At 42.0% G+C, this 19043-nt stretch overlaps 1 protein-coding gene across 5 annotated transcripts in view; it reads left to right on the forward strand.

The window, feature by feature from the left end:
* Positions 1 to 19043, forward strand: part of LOC133630467 (leukocyte elastase inhibitor-like) — a 49588-nt gene that overhangs the window by 20746 nt on the left and 9799 nt on the right. For 3 of the 5 annotated variants that reach the window (XM_062022066.1, XM_062022067.1, XM_062022070.1), the window contains 4 exons: positions 1976 to 2118; positions 16701 to 16778; positions 16880 to 16969; positions 17050 to 17230. In XM_062022066.1, the coding sequence (XP_061878050.1) occupies positions 1976 to 2118; positions 16701 to 16778; positions 16880 to 16969; positions 17050 to 17230 (492 nt within the window). The remainder of the gene's footprint in view (positions 1 to 1975; positions 2119 to 16700; positions 16779 to 16879; positions 16970 to 17049; positions 17231 to 19043) is intronic. The other 2 variants (XM_062022071.1, XM_062022072.1) reach the window with 1 other exon arrangement.

Raw genomic sequence — 19043 nt, forward strand, 5'->3', positions numbered from 1 at the left:
TTTGGGCCTGCCAGGTCTGTCCGGCATCCTCCCCCACCATCGCAGCCAACTCACCACCAGGTGGTGATCGGTAGAAAGCTCCGCCCCTCTCTTCACCCGAGTGTCCAAAACATGAGGCCGCAAATCCGATGACACAACTACAAAGTCGATCATGGAACTGCGGTAAAGGGTGTCCTGGTGCCAAGTGCACATATGGACACCCTTATGCTTGAACATGGTGTTTGTTATGGACAATCTGTGACGAGCACAAAAGTCCAATAACAAAACACCACTCGGGTTCAGATCCGGGCGGCCATTCTTCCCAATCACGCCTCTCCAGGTTTCACTGTTGTTGCCAACATGAGCGTTGAAGTCCCCCAGTAGGACAAGGGAATCACCCGGGGGAGCACTTTCCAGTACTCCCTCGAGTGTATCCAAAAAGGGTGGGTACTCTGAACTGCTGTTTGGTGAGTAAGCACAAACAACAGTCCGGACCCGTCCCCCCACCCGAAGGCGGAGGGAGGCTACCCTCTCGTCCACCGGGTTGAACTCCAACATGCAGGCTTTGAGACGGGGGGCAACAAGAATTGCTACCCGAGCTTGTCGCCTTTCACTGCTTTCAACGCCAGTGCTGAAGAGAATCCAGCCCCTCTCGAGAGAACTGGTTCCAGAGCCCTTGCTGTGCGTCGAGGTGAGTCCGACTATATCCAGCCGGAACTTCTCTACCTCGCGCACAAGCTCAGGCTCCTTCCCCCCCAGCGAGGTGACGTTCCACGCCCCAAGAGCTAGCTTATGTAGCCGAGGATCGGACCGCCAAGTGCCCTGCCTTCGGCTTCCGCCCAGCTCACAATGCACCCGACCTCTATGGCCCCTTCCATGAGTGGTGAGCCCATTGGAGGGGGGACCCACGTTTCCTCTTCGGGCTGTGCCCGGCCGGGCCCCATGGGGACAGGCACGGCCACCAGGCGCTCGCCATCGTGCCCCAACACCGGGCCTGGCTCCAGAGGGGGGCCCCGGTGACCCGCGTCCGGGCGAGAGAAATCTGAATCCTTGTTGTTTCGTTCCCATAGAAGTCTTCGAGCTGCTCTTTGTCTGATCCCTCACCTAGGACCTGTTTGTCTTGGGAGACCCTCCCAGGGGGCATGAAAGCCTCCGGACAACATAGCTCCTAGGATATGGATATATTCCAAAACTTGTCCCACCCATTTACAAGACAAAATTAAATATGATTGGATTTTGTTTATGACCAATTTTAGTCTCTTTTTTATTTGTCGACGCAGATTTACTGAGGGCTGTGGGGAGGGATCTGTGAGTCTGTGTGCGTGCGGATTCGCACAGCCTCTGACAAAGGTGATGGAGAGAGGGTAGACGACATCATAAGAGTGTTGTAACGTGTCCCTTTTTCAGCGGCTTTATCCACAATTCCGGATTATTTTGTGAACTTGTCATGCATATATTTTGTGGGTATATAAAACGTACTTTCTCAGCTTTAAACATTTTGATTTGAGGGGGAAAGACATTTATTTGAGGAGAGCCCTCTCTCCTCCTATGTAGAGCCTGCCCGGGTGTCAGCGCTTATAATAACAGAATCACTAATACTTGGTTAATATTCAAGTCACAAAATGTAAATGGAGTTTTGTTGGCGGTTTTTGAATGGTTATTTATTGGATTTTATAGGCAAAATAGTTTAGCTCAAATTGGCTTTGCTGTAAGCAGACTTTTATTTACGTTTATTTAATATTTAGAATGCATTAAAAAAAATCCATCCGTCGTCATGTTTTTCATAGTGATTGTGAACGAGAGGCAAAATTACCCCAAAAATGCTGTTCCCCTTTAAAATGTTTCCACTTTTACCATTCCCATCATTTTGTGCCTATTCCTGAGGTTTATTGTATTCTAAAAGGGTCTGTGACTGAACGAAAGTCCAAGAACCACTGCATTGTTCTGTTGATTAATATTGTGCTGCATATTGCTGATTACCAACATTGTTGATCAGGTAAAATCAAGGACATACTGCCGAAGGACAAGGTGTCTGACACAACCAAGCTGGTGCTGATCAACGCCATCTATTTCAAAGGCAACTGGAACCAAAAGTTCAATGAAGAGTTGACTGTTGATGCTCCATTTAAAATCAACAAGGTAACATTGTGAATATGATAAGATGTGTTTGATAGTCGGGGTTTACACTTTACACCTGCATGGGGTGCATTATCCACTTTAGCCGCTGGATAGAAGTGGAGTATTAAACATTTTTAAAATGTGTTTTGTTGCAGTTCCAACTTTGACCACATTGTCAGTTACTATGTTGAGTGGTGATCATTGCATTACGAAATAATTACCCCCCTCCTAACCTAATGTGAGATCCACCCAGGAAGGGGGCTATATGAATCCCTTTCCTATTGTAATTTAATCTGTATTGAAAGTGAAAACTAGAATTGAGCCCTTTATTGTCATGGCGCGATAAGTTAGTTTAAAATGGAACTTTGAAAGAATATTTATCAAAATGAATTGAAAGTGAGTTAGACCAAAATAACACTGAAGGGCTCAATTAATATCCATGGTGTGTGGACACAGACAAACATTAATGAACAGTGGAACCCCTTTATTTCAACATAAGCGGTTGTCTACATAATTAAAAATCAAAAACTAAATTAACTATTGCTTGCACATTGACTTGTGACTCTGCGCACAGACGTTAGGAGCACAGCTGATATTACAGATGTTTTTGTTGATATTATTTTCCTCCATTTGTGCGCATTTGTATATTCTTATGTAGTCATGATATTTTATCTAGCAGAGTTGTTTTGGTAATTGCGCTATATTATTTGACGTCATATAAGCACACATTTTTGTTTCGATAGCTAAAGAAAATCAACTTAAGCAGCACATTTGAGTAATAATAACAGTAACAAGTTCAAACCCTGGCCGAGTCATACCAAAGACTATAAAAATGGGACCCATTGCCTCCCTGCTTGGCACTCAGCATCAAGGGTTGGAATTGGGGGTTAAATCACCAAAAATGAATGGCACCGCTGCTGCTCACTGCTCCCCTCACCTCCCAGGGGGTGAACAAGGGGAGGGGTCAAATGCAGACGACAAATTTCACCACACCTAGTGTGTGTGTGACAATCATTGGTACTTCCTGAGGGAACTCTCCTGAAGGAATCAATAAAGTAGTATCTTTAACTTAACTTTAGTGGATAAGTTGGTCAACATGTTGTTGACATAAACTTCAACAGATTCCACTGTATTATGAAAAATATTTGAAAAATATATTTTTGTTCAAATAAGTAAGTACATACATTATTATAAATATGCGTGGTGGTCAAGCTAGCTCTGTCCTCAATGGGTACTAGGGCGCCTTTAGCCGTTCTAGAAGAGAAAATACTGTATGCTTGTGTTGTTTTTGCTGTACGAGTCGTTCAAATCACGAAAAGGATAAACATTTCTTCAGAGTTCCTCTAGACGTAATTAAAAAAGGGAGGAAGAGTGCAAGATTTTGCAAAACAACGAGAAAAGCATGCAGCTTAACTCCAGTCCAGGGGAGCAGAGTCAAAGAATTCATGAGTTTGCAGTGAACACTTCCTTAAAGTTTTTTTTAAATATTCTTTTAATGTTTATAATTTCCCATTTAAGTGTTATCTTGATATTATTTGTATATCTTAAACACATGTTTGCTATGAGTATTTTGAAAAGCACCAACTCAGCGAGTCTAAATTAAAGAAATCAAAAGTGAGCAAAAACCTAAAAGAGTTAAGTTTTTACCAAAGGCAACAATCATAAATGAAGATTTCAGCACATTCACAATGTTCATATATATACTTATATTTTGATAAAAACGGGAAAAACACGCTACTCGTAAACAGCTCGCACAACCACAGCAACAAACATGTGTTGGGCAGTAGCTCGTTACATGTAGCGAAGCTACGTAGCTTAACTATATTTCCTAGGAGCTTGGCAGTAGCTTAGCTACTTTTTAAACGAGTCAAGATTTCTGTAGCTTAGCTATTTTTAGACCCATGTAGCGGGTAGCTTAGCTACAAATCTACAAAAGAAAGAGGGAGAAGAGAAAGATAAAAGAAAGAGACAAATGGACTAGTGCAACTGAACCGGCAGGAGAAAAAATATACGGAAAAATTAATGATGTTTGGTTGGTTTACGTGGTTTATGTGGGATCTGAGCTGAGGATGTCGTTGGGGCTTGTGCAGCCCTTTAAGACACTCGTGATTTAGGGCTATATAAATAAACTTTGATTGATTGAGTGATTGATACGTATAAGAAAATCCATGATCGGTTGGTTTACTATGATGAGTCACGATTGGTTAAGATTAGGGCAAGATCGGGCGGGTCATCGAACCAGTAAGGGAAATCACAACAGACACGGACATCTCAAATGACAAAAGGGAGTCGGAGAAGAGAAGAGTAAATATTCAAGCAGGCAATTAAAAAAAAAAAAAAAAAACTAGTGGAAGATGGCAGAGGGATTCTCTTTGTTAGATTTTTCTTTTAGCGATGTAAACAACGTCCAGGAAACCCACAATGTGTCTACTTAGCCACATTTGGACAAATGTATGTTTTTTGATAAAACAATGCCCAAAACATAAATTTTAGTTGTTTACCTTTTAAGCCCAAATCAAAACTTTTCTCAACATGGAAAACGTAGAACACACATTTAAGAACACACATTAATGTGAGTTGAGTTCGAAGTTGGGCAGCACGGTGGTTAAGGGGTTAGTGCATGTGCCTCACAATATGAAGGTCCTGAGTTCAATCCCGGGCTCTGGATCTTTCTGTGTGGAGTTTGTATGTTCTCCTTGTGACAGCGTGGGTTCCCTCCGGGTACTCCGGCTTCCTCACACCTCCAAAGACATGCACCTGGGGATAGGTTGATTGGCAACACTTAAAATTGGCCCTAGTGTGTGAATGTGAGTGTGAATGTTGTCTGTCTATCTGTGTTGGCCCTGCGGTGAGGTGGCAACTTGTCCAGAGTGTACCCCGCCTTCCACCCGATTGCAGCTGAGATAGGCTCCAGCACCCCCCGCGACCCCGAAAGGGACAAGCGGTAGAAAATGGATGGATATATGGAGTTCGAAGTTTTACTGCACATAATAACTATTATCAACTGTTCCCAAACAACACACAAGTCATTGTTTTTATGTCAAGATATATAGATGGGCGCTGTTTTTATTTACTGTAGGCAGAGAAAATTAGTAACATTATAGGGGTGGGCCAAAGAAAAGGCACACTAAAATAAATACATACAGTGGGGTGTGGGGAACCCTCAGAGGGAGTTGTAGGGTGTCCCCGGCTAAATGACAGTAAGTAATGGGGCTATGTGGTTGCATATGTAGACTGTCAGTTACATTAATAATAGCAATAATAATAATAATGAATTACATTTGTAACACACTTTACATTTGTTAAAATCTCAAAGTGCTACAAAGTAGAAAAAAGAAAAAGAAAAAAGAAAAAAAAAGAAAATAGAAAGTTAGAATATATAATAGAAAATTAAAATAGAAATAAAAACATGAAAAACACTAGATAAACACTAGATAAAACAGAAACGTAGATAAAATAGAAATAAAAACATGAAAGCACTGGATAAAACAGATAGGCAAGCAGTGCATTTAAAAACAAGAAGGCAGAGGAATTAGATAAAAGCTGTGCTGAAAAGGTGGGTTTTTAGTCCCTTCTTAAAACGGTCGACCGACTGTGGTGCTCTAAGATGGTCGGGGAGAGCGTTCCAGAATTCGGGTGCGGTCGAGCAGAAAGCCCGGCGGCCCATTGATTGTAAGTTTGTCCTGATGGGTTTGAGGAGGTTGGTGTTTGAGGAGCGGAGGTTGCGGGTAGGAGGTTGAGGGAAAACTAGGTCCTTGAGGTAGGTGGGGGCGTTAATAGGTAATAATGTTAATTGCTATACAGGTATATAAGAGCTTAAAATGTAGAAGTTGGGGAAGAATTTTATTTTGTTTGACTATGTTCCACAGTCAGGAAAATACTTTTACTTTAAATATGTTCAGTTTTATTGATTTCCATTCATGTAAAGATGGAGTTTGTTAAAGAGGAAGTGCACTTTAAAAAATGTTTGCCTATCGTTCACAAACATTATGAAAGACATGACGATGGATATATTTTTTCTTAATGTATTCTAAATTCTAAATAAATGCGATCAATGGAGCCTAAGGGAGCCACGCTATTCTGCCTATAAAGCCCTTAAAAAACTTCCAAACACCTTTATTAAAGGTGCCATAGGTAATAATGTGGCCAAAAATGGTACTCCAATCACGGTCAATATTCTGTAGTCCTCTCCCTCTCTCCCTGACTGAGGTTGCCAGATACACAGCCAAATCCAGCTCAATCGACTGGGCTACTCCAAGGAACTTCAAACTTCCACTGCCTCTTACTAGGGGTTGAGGTGCAGGGACCATAATAGCTGAATAGACGAGTTATTTTGGTAATAACAAATCTCTAACCAACACATTTTAAACAGAAATTAGGCTATTTTCAGAAAGAAGTATGTCATGCCTGCGTACAATATCACAACAAATAGCAATCATATGGTTATTGTCAGTACTACCAGAAAACAAAGACTAAAACAAACTACAACCAACGCTAGCAATGGTTATACTGGTGAAAAAAGGGAGAGCATGCTTAGCAGCCTAATGTACGCCCAAAACTAAAGAGACACATTTTACCAAGGTATGCCTATAGGCTACACGAATGAGGAATTATTTTATCATGTGATTTGGCTGTCTCCATACGTTTCACATTGCCATGATGACAGCCGTACTAATGTTGGAAGCCATTTCCTCTTTGTGTCAGCATATTGAAAACAAAATAGGAACTGACACTACCCATATCCACATAGGTTTTATTTGACGAAAATATATTTTGCCCTGTTAGCTCGAATACACATCGACATACAACTTTGTTAGACAAGATTATAGACTGTATTGGACATTATAGTTTACATACAAAATGTCAATTTCCATTTATTACAAGTAATAAGAAAACATAAATGGCTGACTTACTTTAATTTTCTAATTTCCTCCTTGCTAAGGAGAAAATTAGCAAGTTTGGCGTCAGATAAAAAAATCTTCTCAGCCTTCAATTGTCTCCATCTTTCAAAGGCATCCCCGATTTTTGTTCCTGGTTTTGTCATGAATAAATTGAGATTCGTAACGACGCCGTCTAGATTTACTAAGGTTTGACATGTTTAGTAACTTTACCAGTGGCAGTAGCCAGACGAAGAGGACGGTGGGTAACTGGCAACCTGGATGTGACACACTCACGGACTTTCTAATTGGTCAAACGGTAGAGGGCGGGACATCGAAATGAAAACAACAATATTACGGGGCTGTAAATCTAATTTTGAAATGAGCATATCCCCGGCTGAACAGCTGTTATCAGTTATAGAGGTATTCGAAAAGAACATGATTTTTTAATGCCTTTTGACACATCAGGGCCATTTAATGATGACTTGACATTATATTATTACAAATGGCTCTTTTAAGGTTGTATATCCATGCTGTAAGTAAATAGGTAATGTAGTAACAGGCACATGTATAATAAGATGTAATATTTACATATTTTGATCATTTTAAGCATACATGGTGCATTCATTTAAAAAACACATCACAACGTAAGCGTTTGTTTTTTCTCCAGCAGCATAACTGATTACTACTAACTGCAGACTTGATGAGAGCCAAGAAACATAATAAAACATCACTTACTGAACCATGTCTGCCGTCATTTGGATGCCGATTGATACAATCTTGTAATATTCCCGTTTAGATGAAGAATGACTCATAATCCTCACAAAGAAATGGGAGGTGGATTAAGCGTCTTTTTGTGTCGTTCTCACCATTACCGGGTCTAAATTGGCTGTCAAAATGTACAAACTTGTCGGAATTTGCCTCTATCCAGGTGAGAGGCATGATTTATGATCTAAAATAAACTTTCAAGGGAGGAAGCAGCTGACCACTTGATGATGTAAACATAGCAGTATAAACGTGTGATAGTATATAATAGTTTGTCTGGGTTTGCGCTTATAATAACAATATCACTAATACTTGGTTTATATTTAAGTCACAAAATGTAAATGGAGTATTGTTGGCGCTTTTTGGATGGTTATTTATTGGGTGTTATGGGAGAAATAAAGGACCTCCCTTGCCTCTGCTGTAAACTGACTTTTATTTACGTTTATTAACGAGTTAAAATGTTTTGTTTTTTTAAAAGAATTAATCCATCGTAATATCTTTTTTTTGTGAACGACAGGCAAAATTCCAAGACAGTTCAGTTCCCCTTTAATGTCTTTTCGTGAGACACATTTTTTGTTCCTTTAGCCAGGTTATTGTCATTTTGCCACTGTGGTTTCTGTTAAAACAGTTATTTATCCTGTGCTGAAAAATCTCCATTAGTGTATTTATCAGAGGTGTGGACTCAAGTCACATGACTTGGACTCGAGTCATGAATTTGATGACTTTAGACTCGACTTGACAAAATGTAAAAAGACTTGCAACTTGACTTGGACTTTAACATCAATAACTTGTGACTTCACTTGGACTTGAGCCTTTTGACTTGACAAGACTTGCTACTTTCCCCAAAACCCAAAGATTAAAAAGATATTCAGGAGCGCTCCGTATCTTTCATTGTGTACGTGTATGTCTGTCAGTGTGTGTGCTCTCAGTACAGCAGCCAATCAAATTACATCCACGTTGTTTTCATCCCACAGCATTCATCTAATCAAATTGCAGGACAACCAACGAAGAAGAGCTGTCAAACAACGCGCCAGTGAGAAAAAATTATGCCAAATAGTTTCGTTCGGGTATAAAAACTACGACTTGTTCAACAAAAAAACGAATTGCAGTATGCAAAACATGCGGTTCAAAGATTACAGACGGAGACGCAACAACTTCCAACTTCGTTTGACATTTGAAGTTGTACAAAGAACGGTATGTTTTTAATGTAAGCTAACGTTTATTGGCTAAGTAACGTAACTTTTATTTGCTGTGTAGTTAAATCAGTGAGGCTGTAAACTCACTGCTAACGTTATAACAATAGACATCTTATAAGTAGACGCAGCATGGAGCGCTACTGCCTACTGGCGCTGACGAGACGCGGGGCCGCCATCTTGGAGTGGTGATCCGCTCCACTCAGTGCAATTAATTTGGCACGAACAATGAACTGTCAGCGCATTTAATTCATCTTACCTCACTGAATACCTTTGATTTTCACACGCTTTTTTGTCATACGTGTAGCTATGATAAAGGACACATGTTCTGGTGTGTTTTATTATTCATAGTTTGCTTAACAGTAATAGAATATTCTTATATGCTATAAGTGACCAGACGTCCGAGATCAAAACTGGGAATATAATCCCAGAGAAGGGGGAAAAAAACGGTCAGCTATTTTTAAGTTGAAGAAACAATATGATTAGGTTTTATGTACATGCGTATATCCTACATAAACAATGTATGAATCAGTGGCGTGCCGTCACTAGAGGCAGGGGAGGCGGGGCCTCACCTGCCGTCATGGAAAGAAAAAACATTTAAAAAGAAAAAAATAATAATTAAATTGTTATATGTATCCAGTGATTATACTAAAGTTATTTTCCATTTAACTTCACCAGTTTTAGATTATTTGTATTTTTATTTTCACATTTGCCGTTCAAATACTGAGAAGAGACAGTGCGGTGATCAGCAGCCAGATGAGGCACGTCACTGATTTGTGCCTCAACATGGATTGTGCACAAGACTCGGCTAACTGCTGAGCTGCTGTGTAGTGAGACTGTATTGCTATATGAATTATATCAGCTAACTAAACTATGGCTTAGTTTAGTTAGCTGAGGTATATAATGTACAGTGTATTTTGTCAAAAACTGTATGTGTGTAACGTATTTCTTGTGCTGAGCATTCATAAATCTGCTGCAATAGACGTACTGGTTGAGGCTCGCAGTAATCCGGCCTCCTGGTGGTAGAGGGCGGTAGTGATCCCAGAGATCATTCCTCGGCCGCAGAAGAAAGAAAAAAAAAGAAAAAAAAAGTTTGCAAGCGATTGTTTATTTCCTCTAGCCTGCACTTTTATTAAAAACTAAGAGGATTACATATGTAAAATAAAACAGTTTTCTAAACTGGACTTTCAATCGAAGCAGGAGGTAATAATTAAAGGTATACCAACGCCGGAGCTAAAAGGTTTGCTTTTGACTTCGGGACAGAAGACCCGTTCTTTTCAAACGGCGTGGTACACACGCAAAGGCTGTCCAGCAAGAAAGGTAAGACCATAATAATGTTTTTTTTTATTAAATGTGCTTTTTTGTGTGCTACAGTTGTGTAAAGAATGCTGGTATGAGCTTTTAAACATAACCCGTTAACTGCTGCCAATCACATGGTGAATAAGATACTATTTAGGGTTCATATGTTTGTAAATCTGACTGTGATGATGCAGTGCCTCACCAGACATTAACCTCACCGCACGCCACTGGTATGAATACATTAGATCAGTGTTTTTCAACCTTTTTTGAGCCAAGGCACATTTTTTGCGTTGAAAAAATCCGGAGGCACACCACCAGCAGAAATCTTTAAAAAAACGAAACTCAGTTGACAGTAAAAAGTTGTTGTCGCAATTGTCGGATATTAATTCAAACCATAACCATAACCAACCATGCATCACTATAGCACTTGTCTCAAAGTAGGTCTACTGTCACGACCCGTCACATCCCGCCGTCACATCCCACCGTGACTTATTTTGAGTTTCTCTGTGTTTTCCTGTGTGTAGTGTTTTAGTTCTTGTCTTGCGCTCCTATTTTGGTGATTTTTCATGTCATGTACGGATGTACTCTGTGGACACCGTCTGCTCCACACGCTGTAAGTCTTTGCTGTCGTCCAGCATTCTGTTTTTGTTTACTTTGTAGCCAGTTCAGTTTTAGTTTCGTTCTGCATAGCTTTCCCTAAGCTTCAATGCCTTTTCTTAGGGGCACTCACCTTTTGTTTATTTTTGGTTTAAGCATTAGACACCTTTTTACCTGCTCGCTGCTTCCCGTTGTTTCCGACATCTACAAAGCAATTAGCTACCGGCTAACACCTACTGATATGGAAGAGTATTACATGGTTACGACGCAGAGCTCTAGGCAGCACCGACAATCAACAACAACACATAATTTGCAGACTATAATTACTGGTTTGCAAAAAATATTTTTAACCTAAATAGGTGAAATTAGATCATCTCCCACGGCACACCAGACTGTGTCTCACGGCACACTAGTGTGCCCCGGCACAGTGGTTGAAAAACACTGCATTAGATATCTATATATCTTAGGGACCTATAGACTGTATCTATGTTGCTGCAGCAGCAGAGAGTTTATTCTGTCTTGACACTTTGTATTGATATTTTGTATTACATTCTACCCTTAAATGATAATGTTTACAGTGATTGTTTTATATGTATTTTTTATGTATGTCGCTTTGGATAAAAGTGTCTGCCAAATACTTAAACATAAACTTGTATAAACACCTGAAAGTCTTTATATCAGTTAAAACCACCAATCTGTTTCACTGGATTCAGAATAAAACCAAATTATGTCTTACCCAACAATGTTAGTATTTGAATATTGTTACTTGAAGACTTATTCCTGGTTACAATTATACTGTTAAGAAAGTATTGTCTTATACTTTGCCTGAAATGAGAATGCATCATAATCAGTGGCGGCTGGTGAATTTTGTTTTAGGTGGGGCAGAAAGTTTGTAAACCAAACCCCTGTAGGGGGGTCATCCTCCCCCAGAAGATGTATTTGTGATTTTCACATACAAATATTGAAGATCTTTGCTCCTTCTCAACTCTGTGGTAATATTCTTTTCACAAAATACAACCAATAGTACATTAATGTTAAATCTTACTTGTGAAAAGTAATCCCCCGATTCCTATTTTCAACAGTCCGCTCATTTGAGCAGGAAAACGCTGAACACCAGGTAGAAAACATCTTTGTTTTCTACCTGTCAACTGTCAGTTTAGCATCTTTGTTTTCTACCTGTCAACTGTCAGTTTAGCATCTTTGTTTTCTACCTGTCAACTGTCAGTTTAGGCTGCTCACCACTTCAAGATGGCGGACGAATTTCTCACGTCACAACAGCCAATGCTGCGTCTACTTATAAGATGTCTATGGTTATAACGTCATTGCAAACACGGCAATCTGTTGCGTCCACTGCAGTTCGCTACCTTATTCATAGTTTTTGTTAAGTGATTTTTTTTAAGCAGGGTTGCATGAGGTACCTATACATAACATTACGTTAGTCAATGTATCACACACAGTAACGCAACGTTAGACGGCGGTCAGCAGCACCGCATATTTTACCCACCTACAAAAAGACAAACATAGTCAAATAAAGGTCAGTTAAAATGTATACTATATTAAGAATATGTGTACCTATTGCATAGGGCCCTGACATCTAAAAAGTACAACTCTGTTCATTGTTATGTTCATGTATTTGTTATGTTTTTCACGTTTACGCACACATAAACGCACATACAGTATGAGATTAGATCAATGAGATAAGGTAAAAACAGGATAGAAACTGCTGTGGAACTAGTTACAATGCAATATGCCATGGAAATACAATGTTAACACTTTTGTGCAAATAAGTACAGTGCACTTGTTTTTTCAAATGTGTTTATTCTGTAAAGGAATGAGTTAAATATTTTAAATGACTGGTTAATAGTGCTATTATGAAGTGCAATGTCAGCACTATTTTTTTTCCTGCAATTTCAAATGCACTTCCATCCATCCATCCATCTTCTTCCGCTTATCCGAGGTCGGGTCGCGGGGGCAGCAGCCTAAGCAGGGAAGCCCAGACTTCCCTCTCCCCGGCCACTTCGTCCAGCTCCTCCAGGGGGATCCCGAGGCGTTCCCAGGCCAGCCGGGAGAGATAGTCTTCCCAACGTGTCCTGGGTCTTCCCCGTGGTCTCCTACCGGTCGGACGTGCCCGAAAGAACTCCCTAGGGAGGCGTTCGGATGGCATCCTGACCAGATGCCAGAACCACCTCATCTGGCTCCTCTCGATGTGGAGGAGCAACGGCTTTACTTTAATCTCCTCCCGGATGACAGAGCTTCTCACCCTATTTCTAAGGGAGAACCTCGCCACCCGGCGGAGGAAACTCATTTCAGCCGCTTGTACCTGTGATCTTGTCCTTTCGGTCATGACCCAAAGCTCATGACCATAGGTGAGGATGGGAACGTAGATCGACCGGTAAATTGAGACCTTTGCCTTCCGGCTCAGCTCCTTCTTCACCACAACGGATCGATACAGCATCCGCATTACTGAAGACGCCGCACCGATCCGCCTGTCAATCTCACGATCCACTCTTCCCTCACTCGTGAACAAGACTCCGAGGTACTTGAACTCCTCCACTTGGGGCGAGTTATCCTCCCCAACACGGAGATGGCACTCCACCCTTTTCCGGGCGAAAACCATGGACTCGGACTTGGAGGTGCTGATTCCCATCCCAGTCGCTTCACACTCGGCTGCGACCTGATCCAGTGAGAGCTGGAGATATTGGCCAGATGAAGCCATCAGGACCACATCATCTGCAAATAGCAGAGACTTAGTTCTGCAGCCACCAAACCAGATACCCTCAACGCCCTTACTGTGCCTAGAAATTCTGTCCATAAAAGTTATGAACAGAATCGGTGACAAAGGGCCGCCTTGGCGGAGTCCAACCCTCACTGGAAACGGGTCCGACTTACTGCCGGCAATGCGGACCAAGCTCTGACACTGATTATACAGGGAGCGGACCGCCACAATAAGACAGTTCGTTACCCCATACTCTCTGATAACTCCCCACAGGACTTCCAATGGTACACGGTCGAATGCCTTCTCCAAGTCCACAAAGGACATGTAGACTGGTTGGGCAAACTCCCATGCACCCTCAAAGACCCTACCGAGAGTATTGCGCTGGTCCACAGTTCCACGACCAGGACGAAAACCACACTGTTCCTTCTGAATCCGAGGTTCGACTATCCGGCGTAGCCTCCTCTTCAGTACACCTGAATAGACCTTAACGGGAAGGCTGAGGAGTGTGATCCCAAGATAGTTGGAACACACCCTCCGGTTCCCCTTCTTAAAGACAGGAACCACCACCCCGGTCTGCCAATCCAGAGGTACAGCCCACGATGTCCACGCGATGTTGCAGAGTCTTGTCAACCAAGACAGCCCCACAGCATCCAAAGCCTTAAGGAACTCCGGGCGGATCTCATCCACCCCCGGGGCCTTGCCACTGAGGAGCTTTTTAACTACCTCGGCAACCTCATCCCCAGATATAGGAGAGCCCACCCGGATTCCCCAGGCACTGCTTCCTCATAGGAAGACGTGCTGGTAGGATTGTGGAGGTCTTCGAAGTATTCCCTCCACCGATCCACAACATCCGCAGTCGAGGTCAGCAGAACACCATCCCCACCATACACGGTGTTGACATTGCACTGCTTCCCCTTCCTGAGGCGGCGGATGGCGGTCCAGAATCGCTTCGAAGCCGTCCGGAAGTCGTTTTCATTGGCTTCACCGAACTCCTCCGCGACGGCTGAAACCGCACACCGCTTGGCCTGTCGGTACCTGTCTGCTGCCTCCGGAGTCCTATGAGCCAAAAGAGCCCGATAGGACTCTTTCTTCAGCTTGACGGCATCCCTCACCGCTGGTGGACACCAGCAGGTTCTAGGATTACCGCCACGACAGGCACCAACCACCTTGCGGCCACAGCTCCAGTCGGCCGCCCCGACAATAGAGGTACGGAACATCGTCCACTCGGACTCAATGTCCAGCGCCTCCCTCGTGACATGTTCAAAGTTCTTCCAGAGGTGGGAATTGAAACTCTCTCTGACAGGAGACTCTGCCAGGCATTCCCAGCAAACCCTCACAATGCGTTTGGGCCTGCCAGGTCTGTCTGGCATCCTCCCCCACCATTGCAGCCAACTCACCACCAGGTGGTGATCGGTAGAAAGCTCCGCCCCTCTCTTTACCCGAGTGTCCAAAACATGACAACAACACAGTCGATCATGGAACTGTCCATATGTGCCAAGTGCACATATGGACACCCTTACGTTTGAACATGGTGTTTGTTATTGACAATCTGTGACGAGCACAAAAGTCCAATAACAAAACACCACTCGGGTTCAGATCCGGGCGGCCATTCTTCCCAATCACGCCTCTCCAGGTTTCACTGTCGTTGCCAACATGAGCGTTGAAGTCCCCCAGTAGAACGAGGGAATCACCCGGGGGACACTCTCCAGTACTCCCTCGAGTGAATCCAAAAAGGGTGGGTACTCTGAGCTGCCGTTTGGCACATAAGCGCAAACAACAGTCAGAACCCGTCCCCCAACCCGAAGGCGGAGGGAAGCTACCCTCTCGTCCACTGGGTTGAACTCCAACGTGCAGGCTTTGAGCCGGGGGGCAAAAAGAATTGCAACCCCAGCCCGTCGCCTCTCACTGCCGGCAATGCCAGAGTGGAAGAGAGTCCAGCCCCTCTCAAGAGAACTGGTTCCAGAGCCCTTGCTGAGCGTCGAAGTGAGCCGGAACTTCTCCACCTCACGCACTAGCTCAGGCTCCTTCCCCCCAGCGAGGTGACGTTCCACGTCCCAAGAGCTAGCTTATGTAGCCGAGGATCGGACCGCCAAGTGCCCTGCCTTTGGCTGCTGCCCTGCTCACACTGCACCCGACCTCTATGGCCCCTGCTATGGGTGGTGAGCCCATTGGAGGGGGGACCCACATTGCCTCTTCGGGCTGTGCCCGGCCGGGCCCCATTGGGACCCAACTCCGGGCCTGGCTCCAGAGGGGGGCCCCGGTGACCCGCGTCCGGGCGAGGGAAATCTTGGTCCTTTGTTTGTGTTCTTCATAGAGGTCTTCCAGCTGCTCTTTGTCTGATCCCTCACCTAATATAATAGTTGCTATTATGAAGTGCAATGTCAGCACTATTTTTTTTCCTGCAATTTCAAATGCACTTGTTTTAATAAATGAATACAGCATTTTAAAAGCATACACAATCAGTGTAAATATATTAGTCTGTGGATAAAAGGACTTGAAAGGACTCAAAACTCAAAATGCCGGACTTGGGACTTGACTTGAGACTTTCCAGTCTTGACTTTGGACTTGACTCGGGACTTGCCTGTCTTGACTCGGGATTTGACTCGGGACTTGAGGGCAAAGACTTGAGACTTACTTATGACTTGCAAAACAATGACTTGGTCCCACCTATGGTATTTATTATAATGTTTATTTATCATTATTACTGTATCACTGCCTTTTATTTATTTTGTTTCCTGTGTTTGTCCCTCATTTTGTACATGGTACGCATTTTAAAAGACATTTTAAAAAGCGAGACAAAGGGCATGTTTCTGGCTCCTGTTTATTTTAATAAACAATCAAAATTAGCATTTTTTCTCTTGTTGGGTGGAAAGTTGTACATGAAGTTATATATTTCTATAATGTAGCTTTAATGTAGCAAGCTACTTTTGTCGTGTAGCTTGCTACAGTTCTCTGGGGATAGCATCCCCTGTAGCTTAGCTGCATTTAATCAAAAGTTACTTGTAGCTTAGTTAACTACATTTTCATTCAATAATAACAATAATAGAAATAATGGTCAAAAACATGGCATAAATTGTTAAGAACAAACTTGTAAAAAAAAAGTAACATTTTAGCAATTTTTCAGTGTATATTTGATTAAGGTTTTACTGATTTTAGAATGACACCAAACCAGTGAAGATGATGACTCAGAAAAGTAAATTCCCTATCGTTTTCATCCCAGAGATCAACTGCCAGGTAATGAAATTGTTTGTTTGTTTAATGACGAACATCAAATGGATTAAATTATATGTCATTATGCAGATTAATTTGTGTTTATCAAAATGATGCTTTGACAGATCCTAGAGCTGCCTTACAAAGGAAAGGATCTAAGCATGCTTGTCTTCCTGCCCAATGAAATTGAGGACGACATGACAGGCTTGGAGAAAGTACAACACACATTCAGTGAAAGAAGCAACAACACTGACGATAACGCATTATTTAATATCACAATTTCCCCTCCTGACAGTTGAAGACAGCCCTGACATATTCCAAATTAATGGAGTGGACTTCTTCGCCCATGATGATTGTAGAAGAGGTCGAGGTGAGCCTGCCAAGATTCAAGATGGAGGTGACCTACGACTTAGAGAGCATTCTGGGCAGCATGGGCATGGTGGATGCGTTTGACAGCAGCAGGAGCGACTTCTCTGGTAAGGAATGACTCATTTGGGCAGACAAAAATTAATAACAATACAGTCATTTGGACTCAATTAATCAATGAAATAGCGTAGCCGGGCCGATATTTGGCATTTTGACATATAATGATATTAGCCTTCTTTTATCCAAAGACATGCACCTGGGGATAGGTTGATTGGCAACACTAAATTGGCCCTATCATGTGAATGTGAGTGTGAATGTTGTCTGTCTATCTGTGTTGGCCCTGTAATGAGGTGGCGACTTGTCCAGGGTGTACCCCGCCTTCCGCCCGATTGTAGCTGAGATAGGCTCCAGTGCCCCTCGCAACCCCGAAGGGAATAAGCAGTAGAAAAGGGATGTATGTATATATATATATATATATATATATATATATATATATATATATATATATATATATATATATATATATATATATATATATATATATATATATATATAATTTTCTCCCCATCACCCCTTGCCCGCTCCCCACCACCACCACCCTCCCCCCTTTCTCTCCTTGGAGTGCTGATCGCCAACAGCATGTCTCTTCTGCTTACAAGAACTTGTCAGAACTTCCCTTTTTTGCCGGAAATTCCAGTTTTTGTCCTTCTCTCCTGGAGTCTTCCTCCCGTTTTATGCATTTTTGCTACTACAGCGATCTTACGACAAGTCTTCGTCCGCTACACTCGCGGTGTGGGAGCATAGCGAGTTGTTATGTTTCGTGATTCAGTCAAATAACAGTCCAACACAGATGGATGGACATGAAGATGACAGAAAATCTATCTCTGCCAAAAATACACACGTTGTGTACATTGACAAATAGGGGACTTATACAATACGTAAAGAAGACCAGGCAGCAGCTCATTTCTGTAATATTGAAGAAGAAATGGTCGGCCAGCTTGAAAAATGTCCCACCTTAGCTACATGAAGGATCCCAGAGTTGTTTAAATGTTTGCCATATTTAGAAATTGTGTATTTCATATAAATCATACAATTTAGAAATCATTTATTTAAATCATTGATTAGATTGTGTAACAAATTGACAACAGGAAGTGAACAAAGTGTATGTATTCATAATTGCTATTAAGTGGAAAAGGGATAGGATTAAATAAGCTTTGCTTCTTCCTTCTCCTTTTCGGACATGTTGTAAAGACAAATGAAAATATATAAAATATGTGATGTATCATATTGAAACTTTATACATATTCGAAGTAAACTTCAACCTACCAACCAACCAACCAACCAGGGAAGTGCACATGATTATAGAGGGGCAGGGGCTCAAAGTCAGAAAAGGGCAGGACATTTTTTTTTGGTCCTTTACACAATATGGAAATTAATGTAAAATTAAATTTGCTAATAGGAAGCTAACTACTTAGCTGTGTGTCCCTTGTAGGTAAAAGTGATTGCCATTTCTTTTGTGTCAACAAATTATTGTCATAATGAGTTCATTCACATTATCATAGGCTTGGAAGACATGAAAAGCAACAAAACACTGGTTTATTATTAGGCTGTTTATTGTTAAAGATAAGCACTTTAATATTGAACATTGAACAGTGCAACATGAACATTGAAAAAAAATACAAAAATAAATACCCAAATGGAAAAAACTTCAATGTGAAAATCTGTCCTTCCCTTAACTTGATGAAAACACCATCAAGTTGTAACTTATGGTCTTTCTCACTCAATGCTCGGACTAAACAACTGAAACGCAATACAGGGCCAAAAATATGGACCAGGGGCCAGTAGAGGGCTGTAGGATGGAGGCCACCCATACCCAAATATGCTCCTCAATGTAAATTCAGGGCTTCCATGAAATGCTGTGAA

The sequence above is a fragment of the Entelurus aequoreus genome, linkage group LG15 (assembly GCF_033978785.1).
Source record: "Entelurus aequoreus isolate RoL-2023_Sb linkage group LG15, RoL_Eaeq_v1.1, whole genome shotgun sequence".
NCBI lineage: Eukaryota > Metazoa > Chordata > Actinopteri > Syngnathiformes > Syngnathidae > Entelurus > Entelurus aequoreus.